General features: G+C 35.7%; 1 protein-coding gene across 5 annotated transcripts in view; it reads left to right on the top strand.

The window, feature by feature from the left end:
- VPS13A (vacuolar protein sorting 13 homolog A) overlaps positions 1-14,701 on the top strand; it is a 244,743-nt gene that overhangs the window by 150,958 nt on the left and 79,084 nt on the right. For 4 of the 5 annotated variants that reach the window (XM_066367950.1, XM_066367953.1, XM_066367954.1 and 1 more), the window contains exons 45-46: positions 3,807-3,967; positions 9,672-9,775. In XM_066367950.1, coding sequence (XP_066224047.1) covers positions 3,807-3,967; positions 9,672-9,775 — 265 coding nt within the window. The remainder of the gene's footprint in view (positions 1-3,806; positions 3,968-9,671; positions 9,776-14,701) is intronic. The other variant, XM_066367951.1, reaches the window with a different exon arrangement.

The raw sequence follows: 14,701 nt of genomic DNA, 5'->3' as shown, positions 1-14,701 counted from the left end.
AAGGGGTGGAGAAGCAGATGGGCGCTTCTCCTGTGTGCCCTGGCTGGGAATCGAACCCGGGACTCCTGCACGCCAGGCCGACGCTCTACCACTGAGCCAACAGGCCAGGGCCTCTTTTTACTCTTAATTGTGTTGAGTGCAGAAAACTCCCACCATACATATCATCTTAACTTTACACCAAAAGATAGAAGAAACTTGCCTCCAGTCTTTCTGGGGAACATGGCAGGTAGTGTAAACAATGCAGCACCACAGCTTAACAGCCTTTTGCAACCTAATCAGGCAAGTGAGGTGTGTGGTTGGGCAGACTGTCAGCTTACAGCCAATTCCCCAAACCTTTGTCCCCCAAAAATCTAAACTCCAAAAATCCTGTTGGTTATTTGGTCTCCAACAGGCACATATTTCTCTGGAATACCATAGGATGCACCTGGAAATCTTCTAGGGTGCACCCTTTTGATTTATAGCACCACTGCGCTATAATATGATAAATGCATAATAAAAACATTTGTAATATTTTATATTGTAATTATGCTTACATGCCTATTACATTTTATTAATAATTGTAAGAAAAAGTACTCATTTAGATACAAATACATCACATCACATGCAATGGATCAACTCTGCTTTGATAGAATACGGACATTTACAGATCAGTCTTCCAATATCAAAAAGGAGGACATGTAGGAGGACACTTTTCAAGGGAGGACGGAACTTACAAAAGAAAGACTGTTCTCCCTAACGAAGGACAATTGGTCACCTTAATACTTGATGAATGTGTATAAAATTTTGCTTAAATCTTAGATATAAAAAGTGTCATATATTTGAAAAATTAAAAACAGAGAAATTGCAGCTACCTTGCTAATTGCCAATGACTGCCTGAAGGTCTTGGCTCTCGCTGTTATAACAGAAGATAAGAGATTATGTTTTCTTGTATTTTATAATTCTTCTTATTAGTTATTTTGAAAGGTTTATGAATTTATTTGTTCCTAAATATTATGAAACTTTTTTTCATAAGTGTTGTCTTAGTTCAAACCACTGTGACACTTTTTTCAATTAAAAAAAATTTTTTTGGTAAAATTTTTGAAGCTTTTAGATGAATGTTGTAAAAATGCATTGTGGTTTCTTACAATATCCCTTTATATACATTATGTCTATACATAGAAATACTCTTTCTATAATCCCTTTGTATAATCCCTTTGTCCAGGGGTCGGGAACCTATGGCTCGCGAGCCAGATGTGGCCCTTTGATGGCTGCATCTGGCTCACAGACAAATCTTTAATAAAAAAAATAATAATGTTAAAAAGTATAAAACATTCTCATGTATTACAATCCATTCATTTCCCTCCACTCATTTTCATGGTTGCGGGTAGCTGGAGCCAATCACAGCTGTCCTCCAGGACAACACCAAATTTTTATTGGATAATGCATAACATACACAGGTCGTTGTGAGGTCAGGAAGTAAACTTCCCTCCTTTTAATCAAGTAGTCAGCTAGCTAATTGCAGAAACCCTTTTTACGAAGAAGATGGCTAAAAGAAAAAAAGATGAGAAGTATTGTACTTTTCAGCAGGAATGGACAGGAGAATTTGCCTTTATAGAGAGAGCAGGTTCTGCAGTGTGTCTAATATGCAATGATAAAATTGCATTGATGAAACAGTCAAATATAAAGCAGCACATTAACACACACCATACTACATTTGCATCGAAATATCCAGCCGGGGACAGCAGGAGGAAAGCATGTCAAGAGCTAATGTGCAAGCTAGTCAGCAGCAACTCAGTGTTTGGACCCAACAAGGTGACTGGAATTCAGCTAGCTTTGCTAGTGCTTTAGCAATTGTGGGAAACAGAAAGCCATTCACAGATGGGGAGTATGCCAAAACATTCATGCTTGATGTTGCCAATGAACTTTTTGATGATTTTTTGGATAAAGACAAGATAATCAAACGAATAAAAGACATGCCTCTGTCGGCAAGAACTGTTCACGATAGTACCACCATGATGGCAAATCAAATTGAGGCAACACAAGTGAAGGAATTAAATGCAGCATCATTCTTTTCTCTCGCTTTGGATGAGTCAACAGATGTAAGCCATTTATCCCAGTTCAGCGTGATTGCAAGGTATGCTGTCGGTGCCACACTACCAGAGGAAAGTCTTACTGTTTTGCCTATGAAACAGACAATAAGAGGGGAGGATTTATTCAAGTCTTTCACTGAGTTTGCTAAAGAAAAAATCTACCAATGGATAAAATTATTTCGGTGTGTACTGATGGTGCTCCGTGCATGGTGGGGAAAAACAGAGGATGCGTAGCGCTTCTTCATGAACATGAAAAGAAACTCATCCTAAGTTTTCACTGCATCCTACATCAGGAGGCACTTTGTGCTCAGATGTGTGGTGAGCAGCTTGGTGAGGTGATGTCGCTGGTCATTCGGGTGGTCAACTTTATTGTTGCCCGAGCTTTAAATGATCACCAGTTTAAAACACTGCTGGATGAAGTTGGGAATAATTATCCTGGTCTGCTTCTGCCAGCAATGTGCATTGGTTGTCAAGAGGGAAGGTGCTCAGCCATTCCGCAGCTTGTCTGAGCGAAATTCGGACTTTTCTTGAAATGAAAAATGTCAAGCATCCTGAGTTAGCTAACACTGAGTGGCTCCTGAAGTTCTACTATCTCGTGGACATGACTGAACATCTGAACCAGCTCAATGTGAAAATATAAGGCATTGGAAATACAGTCTTATCCCTTCAACAAGCAGTGTTTGCATTTGAAAACAAGCTGGAACTCTTCATTGCCGACATTGAAACAGGTCATTTACTACACTTTGAAAAACTGGGAGAGTTTAAAGATGCATGCACAGCAAGTGACCCTGCTCAACATCTTGATCTCCAGCAGCTAGCGGGCTTCACATCTAAACTCCTGCAGTCATCCAAAGCGTGCTTTGGAGAATTTCATGAGCGCACTCATCTTTTTAAGTTCATCATCCATCCACACGAGTGTGCAGTGGACAGCGCCGACCTGAGTTACATCCCCAGTGTCTCTGTCAGAGATTTTGAACTACAAGCTGCTGACCTGAAGGCCTCAGACATGTGGGTGAATAAGTTCAATTCACTGAATGAAGATTTGAAAGACTTGCACGACAGCAAGCAGAGTTGGCGAGCAAACACAAATGGGGAGAAATCAAAAAACTTCAACCCATGGACCAGCTGATTGTCAAAACTTGGAACACGCTTCCCATCACATACCACACACTGCAGCTTGTGAGTATTGCTGTACTGACAGTGTTTGGCTCTACGTATGCATGTGAGCAGTCTTTCTCACATCTAAAGAACGTTAAGACCAACCTACGATCACGTTTAACGGATAGAAGTCTCAACATCTGCATGAAGCTTAACCTCACTATGTATCAGCCAGACTACAAAGCCATCAGCAAAACCATGCAGCACTAGAAGTCACATTAATGGTAAGAAGTACTTTATTCATCATTGGTTAGCAACAGCATAACATTACTTAAAAGAATTCAGAGACTTATTGTACTTTAAAAGTGTTGGTTTTACATAAAATGCACACATTTGCTTGTATTTAGTGTTAAATATATTGTATGGCTCTGACGGAATTACATTTTAAAATATGGGGCATTCATGGCTCTCTCTGCCAAAAAGTTCCCGACCCCTGGTATAGTCTTTACTCCAAAGAGATGAGTGACTTCCTCATAACTTTAAAAAATCATATCTGATGTTTCAAATATTTCACATCTATTTAAACTTAGTACATAATGACTTATAATAAAAATTTTCTAACATGTCTATTCAATTTAGCACCCGCTAACCACTCAACTGCTGATAAAATTCCTTTAACGAAAGTGGGACGACGACTATACACTGTAAGACACAGAGAGTCTGGAGTTGAAAGATCTATTGTTTGTCAAATTGATGCAGTTGAAGGAAATAAGAAGGTAACAGTTCGTTCCCCAGTGCAGGTACGAAATATGATTTTTTATGGGGTCATATGCATATTTGTGTGCTAATAAAAAAACAAAAGTAAATTAAAGCAAAGTACTACTAAAGAATACAAATTGTAGTAGCCATACAGATAATATCAAAAAGAAGAATCATTACCAGTAATTGTATTACTCTAATAAGAGCAGTGATAGGATTTTGTTGTAATTTTTTTTAGAGTATTTTGTAAAAAGAAAACCCATCAATATTTTGCTGGGGTCTTTGTTATATATATATATAGCCTTTGTTTTAATTAGAGAATATGGTGAGAAAAAATTTTATAGCTCTAATGAAGTAAAATTGATAATACAATGAGCTGCGTACATTTAAAGTTGAGGAGTTTGACACTAGAATACACTCATAAACCTTTATCAGAATCAAGGTAGCGAACATTTTTATCTCCTCGAAACATTTTCTGTTTCCCTACTTTCCTATTCCCAGGCATCCACTAACACAGTGGTCGGCAAACCACGGCTCTCAGATTGAGGGCGTTTTTAGCAAAGGCCAGTTTAGGAGTACCCTAATTAAGTTAATAACAATGTACCTACCTATATAGTTTAAAAAAATTTGCTCTCAAAAAATATTTCAATCGTTGTACTGTTGATATTTGGCTCTGTGGACTAATGAGTTTGCCGACCACTGCACTAACATGTTCTCATTGTACATTAGTTACCTAATATAGAATCTTATATAAATGAAATGGAATACACAATGGAATCTTAATTCTTTTACTAGACATAATTTCATATGTATCAGTGTTGTTGCGTTCAGTTGCACGTTATGGTTGAGTAGTAATTTGTTATATAGATATACCACATACTGTTTTGTCTGTAATACAAGGTAAGGGTTGAAGTTCATTTTTTTCCTCATATGGCTGGCTAATCGGTTGTTCCAAAAAGATTATTCTTTTTTCATTAAGTTTCCTTGACACTTTTGTCAAACATAGTTGACCATATCTGTGTCAGTTTATTTCTGAACTGTTTATTTGGCTTTATTGCTCTGCTTGTTTATCTTCATGGTAATGCCACACTGTCTTGATTATACTTTACACTGACTTTTGGGTAGCACAGGTTGTTCCACTTTGTTCTTTCCAGATGTTGTTTGGGCTATTTTCAGTCCTTTTCATTTCCATTTAAATTTCAAACTCAGATTTTCAGTACGTATTTATGAAAAATTTTGGATAAAATTTTAGTTTTACACATTTCTGATTTTTCATTGCTAGGGGAAGAATAGTTGGTTTTTATATTAACTTGTCCAAACTTCGTATATGCACATTTTAGTTCTAGTAGTTTTTTTATATGTATAGTTACAGTGTCTGTAAAGACATTTTTACTTTTTCCTTTCTAGTCTGGATGTGTTCTATTTATTTTGTTTCATTCAGTCAGTCAGTCAGTCAGTCTGTTTTGCTGGCTAGAACCATAGGAATCACAAAAGCAGATGTTTTCACTTTGTTTTCAATTTTAAAGGAAAAGTTTTCACTATTTTACTGTTAAGTATGTTTTGAGGGTTTTTTGTTTTGTTTTGCTTTGATTTTTTGTAGATGCCCTTTCTCAGGTTGAAAATGCTCCCTTTGTTTATAGTTTGCTAAGAGTTCTTATTAGGATTTTATCAGATGATTTTATGCATTTATTGAGAGGATCTTTTTGAAACATGTGTTTATATGGTGAATTACATTGGTTGATTTTTTTTTGAGAGAGAGAGAGAGAGACAGATAGGAAGAGAGATGAGAAGTATCAACTCATAGTCGCGGCACCTTACTTGTTCATTGATTACTTTTGCATATGTGTCTTGACCAGGAAGCTCTAGCCAAGCCAGTGACTACTGGCTCAAGCCAGTGACCTTGGGCTTCAAGCCAGTGACCACAGGGTCATGTCTATGAGCCCACGCTCATGGTGGCAACCTCATGCTCAAGCTGGTGAGCCTGTGCTCAAGCTGACAACCTTTGGGTCTTGAACCTGGGTCTTCAGTGTCTCAGGCTGATCCTCTACCAGTGGTTGGCAAACTCATTAGTCAGTAGAGCCAAGTATCAATAGTATAATGATTGAAATTTCTTTTGAGAGCCAAATTTTTTAAACTTAAACTATATAAGTAGGTACATTCCTTATCAAGGTAGCACCAGCACATGGTATTTTGTGGAAGAGCCACACTCAAGGGGCCAAAGAGCTGCATGTGGTTTGCCGACCAGGGCTCTGTCTATCCACTGTGCCACTGCCGGGTCAGGCACATTGGTTGATTTTTAACTGTTATGGTAAATAAGATTTTATTGATTTTTAAATTTTGACTTGCATTGCCAGTATAAATCTCACTTGGTAATGAACCATTATTAACCATTTAATGCATTGTTGGATTGATTTGCTAAAATCATGTTAGAACTTTTGCATTTATCTTCATGAGTGGTATTGGTCTAGAGTTTTCTTGTAATGTTTTCCTTCAATGAAGGTTTTAAAATATAGTTTCACTTTATTTTATGTTTAAGGGTTATTCAGGTTATTTGTTACTTATTAAGTATACTCTTCTAGTAATTTCATCTTTCATGAAATTTGTCCATGAATTATTTTCATTTTTATTTCACTTTTTTTTAACATTTTTTTTTTTTTTACAGAGACAGAGTCGGAGAGAGGGATAGATAGGGACAGACAGACAGGAACAAAGAGATGAGAAGCATCAATCATTAGTTTTTCGTTGTGCATTGCGACACCTTAGTTGTTCATTGATTGCTTTCTCATATGTGCCTTGACTGTGGGGCTACAGCAGACTGAGTAACCCCTTGCTGGATCCAGCGACCTTGGGTCCAAGTTGGTGAGCTTTTGCTCAAACCAGATGAGCCCGCGCCCAAGCTGGCAACCTCGGGGTCTCAACCCTGGGTCCTCGGCATCCTAGCCTGACGCTCTATCCACTGCACCACCGCCTGGTCAGGCATTTTTATTTCACTTTTATATTTTAAGTTATTTTCACTGGGTATAGAAATCTAGATGGATAGGTTATTTTTCCTCATACTTTTAAGAAGTTGTTCCACTGTTGATTGGATTATATTGTTTCTGACAGGAGTCTGCTATTATTTTTGTCTTTGCTCTTTTATCAAAGGGTTGATTTATTTTATATGCATTTAAGATTTTTTGCTTTTTATCACTAGTGTTAAGTAATTTAATTGTGATGAGTCTTAGTGTAGTTTACTTTGTGTCTCTTGTACTTGGATTTATTAAGTTTCTTAAATCAGTAGATTTATAGTTTTTATCAACTTTAGAAATTTTTTTGGCATTTTTTCTTCAAATATTTTTTTCTGCCTTTTCCCTCTTTTCTCTTCATTGGTCACAACTAGATATGTATGAGAGTGTTTAAATCTATACCTCAGCTCACTAATGGTCTGTTTATTTTTTCTTTCAGTTCTCCCCCCCCCTTTTGTTTCTGCATTTATAGCTTCTTTTGTTATGTCTTTAAATTCAGTTATTTTTTTCAATGTGCAATCTTTTCTCAAGTTCATCCAATGTATTTTTGTCTTCTAGAATTTTTATTTGAATTTTTAATCTATATTTTACATCTTTTATTAATATTCTCAGTCTTTCCCTTACTTTGAATATATTGGATATAGTTATATAAATGTTTTAAAATACTTGTGTATTATCTCTCATTATATATATTTTTTGTTTTATTTCATTGTAGATCATTTAGAATTTTTTTTATGTCTAGTAATTTTTTACTGGATGCCTAAAAGTGAATTTTACCTGACTAGATATTTTATATACATTTGTATTTCTTTATATATTCTTGAATTTTATTTTCCAATGCAGTTCTGTTAGTTGGAAGGTGAACCTCTCAGTCCTTATTTTCAAACTTTTTATGTGGGACTCAGGCAGCCTTTCTAGTCCGTAGATAATTTTGTCTCTCTAGTAAGGCATTGCAACTGATACCTTCTATACTAAATAAGGTTTAACCACTTTGACTGTTGAGAAAAGGAACTATGTGTCAACAACAGAGATTGTTTTGTTTGACCCTTTTGGATAAATCTTTACCAAGCCTTAGATAGTTGACTAAGGGGTATGTGCTGATCAGTACCGAAATGAAGTCTTGAGAATGGGGTACATTAAATACCAAGATATTTAACAATTCTTACATCTGCATGCAGCCATCTGCTCTCATACAATGTGCTGTGAGTTTAAACCATGTTGGCTTTCCAAAATTTTCATCTCTCTCCTCAACTCAGTCCACTTTAGCTCTGTTTGACTCTCCGTTGCCTATAAGTAGTCTGGAAACACTCCAGGCAGCAGGCTGGAGCTATTGTAGAGCTTTGTTTTATAGATTTAAAAAAATTTTTTTTTCCTTTCCTATGCTACTTATTACCCAGTGTCTGACAATCATTGTTTAATGTGTATCCCTGCCCTGCTGTGTTCAATTGTATAGGTTGGGAAAGTATGTCTGGTACCTATTATTCCATCATGGCTGAAAACAGAAATTCCTTTTCTTTATGACTTATAATGAACTGTTTTAAAAAAAACGAGTGTTGGGCTGTTCTCATTATTATTGATTTTAAAATTTTATTGCATAAACATTAAGTTTCATACACGTATTCTTTCTAGAAATCAAAATGTATTTCTATGGCTTTAAATAGGTGACACAAAAATATAACTAGAAATAAAATATAGTGAAGTTAAGACTATCCATTTGTTCTTAGTTCTCAGCATGTTTTATATTTCAGTGTGATTTTCTTATTAGAAAGTTCTTAGTAAGATATAGAAAGATAAGAAAATGATCTTGTTAACCAATTTGTTTTCATTCATCCAAAGGTAAATATAACTGACGTTTATCTGATAATATGTAATAATAAAAATTATGTTGCCTTTTATGTTACCTCAGAGATATATCTCTGAGATACATCTCATCCAATAAGTAGCATACAACAGCAATCTAAAAAGGTGGGCATTTGTATGCTGAGGCTTGTTCTTTATTTTGTCATAGACATTTAAATTTTTGATGTAATATTTTTTCCTGTGAACTTTTCCCAATATTCTTATCTAAGCAAGATGTTATTCCTTATCTCAAAGTCAAGAAGATATTACTTACTTTCTTTTTTTAGGATTTTTGAAGTTATTGGAGGTTGTTTTATTTTAATTAAAAAAAAAATTTTTTTATTTTAGTGAGAGGAGGGTTGGCAGAGAAACAGACTCCCGCATGCGCCCTGTTTGAGATCCACTTGACAAGCCCTTGTTCATCTGGGCCATTGCTCCATTGCTCAGCAATAGAGCCATGTTTTAGCGCTTCAGGCAGAAGGCCACAAAGCCATCCTCAGCACCCAAGGCCAGCACGTTCAGACTGATCAAGCCATTGCTGCAGGAAAGGAAGAGAAAAAGATAGAGGGAGAAGGGGGAAGGATGGAAAAGCAGATAGTCACTTCTCCTGTGTGCCCTGACCGGGAATTGAACCAGGGACATCCACATGCCAGGCCAACACTCTACCACTGAGCAAGCCAGCCAGGGTAGAAGTTTTATTTTTGAGATTCCTTTTCAATAAAACTGTAGAAACTTTTCTCGTATTTTTAGGATAAATAATTACATATTTGTGTCTTTTCTAACTTATATAAACAAGGTAACTATTGCTTGTGAGTTCTTCATTGGGATATGTAGTTGAAATGTATTTTAACTATCTTTATTAGTTTAATGATACTAAATATTATTTGTTTTTCTTTTCTAGATTAGAAATCATTTTTCAATTCCACTTTCTGTTTATGAAGGGGAAACTTTATTGGGAATTGCTTCACCTGGAAATGAATTTAACATACCATTGTCATCTTACCGGTGATTCTGCTTTAACTTTTTTTTTGCTCTATAGTCTCTTACAGAACTTAGTTTCTAATTTGATAGGGATAGCTGTCTTTAAATTAACAAACTTTGGTCAAATCTATCCTATATAACTATGTCAGTTTCAGGGCACATAGAAGGGTTTTGGTTTTTTTAAAGAAATACTGTTTAAGTTAATGTATTTAATTTATACCATGTAAATTATGTATGCTTTACCAGTAAATACAGTTATTACATGCTTGCAATATAGCCATCATAACCATAATCATATACAAGGTAGGGCAAAAGTAGAATTATAGTTGTGTGTGAAACACTTTATTCTTATCTTATTACTTATTATTATAATAATAATAATAATAATAATAATTGTCTAATTTTCCATACTATACATCTACTTTTGCTCCACGGTATATATTCATAGTTTTTAAAATAATGTCTAAGCATGACTGGTAGCTTATGGATGTATATACACTATTATGGCAAGTGATTTTTACTTTTCAAAGGTTTTGTAATAAAATTATTTTGGAATTCCCTTAGAAAACATAAGATTTTCCTGGCTGGTTGGCTCAGTGGTAGAGCATCAGCTCAGCATGTGAATGTCCTGAGTTCAATTACTAGCTGGGATACAAGAGAAGCACCCATCTGCTTCTCCACCCCTCCTCCTCTTCTCTCTCTCTCTCGCCCTCTCCCTGTCCCCCTCCCCCCTCCTCTGTCTGTCTGTCTGTCTGTCTCTCTCTCTCTTCCCCTCCAGCCACGGTATGATTGGAGCAAGTTGGCCCCATGCGCTGAGGATGGATCTATGGCCTCTGCCTCAAGCACTAAGAAGAGCTCTGTTGCTAAGCAATGGGGCAGTGTCCCAGATGGGCAGAGCACTGTCCCCTAGGGGGCTTGCTGGATGATCCCAGTCAGGGCATGTGTGGGAGTCTGTCTCTGCCTCCCGTCCTCTCACAGAATTAAAAGAATGATTTTCTCTGTTTGTTCATTTATCTTTTGATTATTTTAGAATTTTAGTCAGTCTTAAATATTTAAAGTAATCTGACTAAAATTGATATGAAATCTTAAGTTAAGAAAGGCTATATTAAAATTGTTACAAAATAGTAATGATGGGCTTGTCTCAAAATAATAAGTTTATGACATAACAAACAAGTATTCAGGATATTTAATTTGGAGTTGAAAATTAAAAACAAAGAAAAAGGGAGATTAAACTCTTTTGAAGAATAAAATCTTCCTTAGAATTAATAAATTATTTTTCCAGGTACCCATTCAGAACCCATGCTAGACATGGACACTTAGACCTATGCTACAGAAAGATGGAGCCAAAATTACAAGGATTGCTTAAATATTCCTTCCCTCTATTCATTCTGACCCATGCCTAGGAATTCAAGATTGGATCCCTGATGTTTAGAAGACAGTGCAGCTGTTTTAGGCACATATTTTCAGGTATTAGGCCTGGTCAACGTAATGAGTGTTTTACTGTTTAGATCTTCTGACCATAATCAGTATTTTATTGCTTAATTCAAACTTGCTAAGAGAAAGAATTATATTATTGTGAGAACAACAATAAAGTTATTATTTACAGTGCCTCATCTTGTTCTAGAGAGGATTTGAGATGGGTTATAAGACTAAAGATAGCATGTGAGGGCCCTGACTGGTTGGCTCAGCATGTGGAATTCCTGGGTTTGATTACCAGTCAGGGCACACAGGAAAAGCGACCATCTGCTTCTCGAACCAACCCCCGTCCCTCTCTCTCTCTCTCTCTCTCTCTCTCTCTCTCTCTCTCTCTCTATCTCTATCTCTATCTCTCTATCTCTATCTCTCTCTCTCTTCTTCCTGCTGCCATGGCTTGAATGGTTTGAGTAAGTTGGCCCCGGGCACTGAGGGTGGCTCATGGTGTGTGTTGCCTGAGGCACTACAAGAGCTTGATTGCTGAGCAATGGAGCAGCAACCCTAGATAGGCAGAGCATCATTCTTTAGGGGGCTTGCTGGGTAGATACGGTCAGGGTGCATGCAGGAACCTGTCTGTCTGCCTCCCTCTCTCTCTCTCAATAAAAAAAAAAAAGATAGCACATGAGGTATGTTTAAAATTTTCTATGAAGAACTTTAAATTCATTTTGCCTTGGAATAATATTAATGGTATTCTGTGTTATTTTTAATAAATTATTGCTATGGTTTGTGACTGTTTATAAAAGAGAAAAGTTAGGCATTTGAGTATCTTTACACTTTTTTTGTTCAAGGCAAATTATTAATTTGTTACATGGAAGTTAATCTTTATTAGAATTATTAGTAACTATCCAGCTTGGATTTCATATTAGTTACTCTCCTGATCCAATGTTTAGATGTAGGTATACTTACATTTAAGTTATAAAGTCTTAAATTTAAAAAATAGCTCTTTTTAACTATAGAATTTACGTAAACTAATTCTTACATTTAATTAATTTATCAAGTGTTTTTGTTGTAAGGTGTTACTGTAGGATAACAAGGTGAATTGATATGATCTTTCACCTTTGGAGATTAATATATTATGTAAATACAGAAGATAGAAAATGATGGGTTGTAGATAGTTACAGAAAAAGTTGTAATGGAAGAAAACTATGGAAAACAAGAGATTACCTGCATCAATTACAAGTAAAATATAGTAATGTGCAGATGAGTGAGGAAGGGCAATCTTAAGTGCAAGGAATTGCATGAACAAAGATGAGGCATGAAAACACAAAGTTTGTGTAGGTCTATAAAGAATAGTGGATAGAGCCTGACGAGATGGTGGGACAGTGGATAGAGCATCAGACTGGGATGCAGAGGACTCAGGTTCGAAACCCCGAGGCCGCCGGCTTGAGCACAGGCTCATCTGGTTTGAGCAAGGCTCACCAGCTTGAGCCCAAGGTCTCTGGTTTGAGCAAGGGGTCACTGGCTCTGCTGGAGCACCCTCCCCCCATCAAGGCACATATGAGAAAGCAATCAATGAACAACTAAGGTGCCACAATGAAGAATTGATGCTTCTCATCTCCCTCTTCCTGTCTGTCTGTCCCTCGCTCTTTCTCTCTGTCTCTGTCGCAAAAAAAAAAAAAAAAGGAAAAGAATAGTTGGGATTTTATTGGAGAGTATTATACATGTTGGAAGATTAAATTTGAGGGATAGTTTTAGTTCACGTTGAAATAGTTTCTCCCTCGTTTTCTTGCATCCATTATGAAAATTCTGTCTTCATCTTTAATGTCATCTGTTTTTTTTCTCAGAACATGTGTGGTGTTCCATTTCAAAACCATTCACTCCATCAGTCCTTCCCTTCCAGAATCTCATGCCATTAATCGTATTTCTCTGATTTTTTTTTCATTTATTTGTTAAACTTTCCTTTAACCATTCATATTTTTCTTATTCAAGTTTTCTCTTCAGAACAAAGCTTTTTGAGAAAGTTGTCACTTCTCTAAAATAGTCCATAGCCAGCCTAAAAAGAGCTAATCACACCCTCACACCCTTAGTCTGCTGTGTACACATGTGTTTGGTACCTATCACAGTGCATTATTTATCTTTTAACATGACATTTCCTACCTGATTGGAATATCTTTAAGAGTCAAGAATGACATATTCATTTGTTCATTTCCAGATTGACCTTTAGTAAATAATGGGTCAGTAGTGATAATCTGGATGAGTATTGGCATTAGTTTAATTAGAGAAAATTAAGTTTTTATTTTTAAGTATTAGAAATATTTAAGAAAATGGAAATTATAGAAAGATTATGAAGAAGGATGGGCTAAATCTTATGACTGATTTGACAGATAATTATACTTATGTGTATGTCAGGAGAGAAGGAAGAGTCTAATATCAGAATGTAGAGTGCCGGTAGCTAGAAGTTCTGAGAATAGACATACAAACAAGTGGGTATGGAGGGTTGAGAGTTCAGTTGAGCAAATTTAAGGCACCATCAGACATCATTAGAGAAGTATGTGTAGACATTCAAAATTTTAGGACTAAAGCTTACGAACGTTAATTAGGGTTGAAGATAGTATTGACAATTCACCTATAAGGAATAGTGTTACATCATTGATTAGTTTTATAAGTATAAAAATATTTCTTAACTGTTTATACTTGGACACAGCTTAAATTTTAAAAATTATTAAACCTTAAGTATAGTTGAAATGTAAACAGAATGTGATATTTTAATATATAAATTAATCATATGCGATGCCTAGTGATTTTGTCACTATCATCTTATAACTACTTCTACAACTATGCCTTACATCAGTGGTAGTCAACCTGGTCCCTACCCACTAGTGGGCATTCCAGCTTTCATGGTGGGCAGTAGCAGAGCAACCAAAGTATAAATAAAAAGATAGATTTAACTATACTAAGTTGTTTTATAAAGATTTATTCTGCCAAACTTAGTGAAAATCCAACATAAAGTACTTGGTAATTATTATTATATGCTTTAACTCGCTGTAACTCTGCTTTATAAATTTTGTAAATTAAAGTTACTTCCCTACTTTATAAATCACCATTACTGTGGAACCGGTAGGCGGTTAGAAAATTTTACTACTAACAGAGATACAGAAGTGGGCAGTAGGTATAAAAAGGTTGGCTACCCCTGCCCTATATTTTCCTAAAGTTAAATATTGATAGCTTTCTTTTCATTAATCTTATAAAGCTGGTTATTATTAATTTTTTCAATAATAATTTTTTCATTAATAATTTTTTAGTTATGACTCACTTGGGACATTTACTTAGGACATGTACTATTAGGACCACATATTCAAGAAAGCCAACTTATTTAAGTTAAATATACAAGTCACAGATAGTGTGTATATGATGTATATGGTTATAGATTTTTTTTGTAAGGCTCTAGTTATCTTATAAATGTATATTTTCCCATTTCTTTTCTTTGCTCTATTTTTTCTAACTTTTTAAAAATTATTTTGAAATTTTCATTTACAG

This window comes from Saccopteryx leptura, chromosome 2 (genome assembly GCF_036850995.1).
Source record: "Saccopteryx leptura isolate mSacLep1 chromosome 2, mSacLep1_pri_phased_curated, whole genome shotgun sequence".
Taxonomy (NCBI): Eukaryota; Metazoa; Chordata; class Mammalia; order Chiroptera; family Emballonuridae; genus Saccopteryx; species Saccopteryx leptura.
Note: the sequence above shows the minus strand (reverse complement) of the source record. Positions and strands in the feature narration are given on the sequence as shown.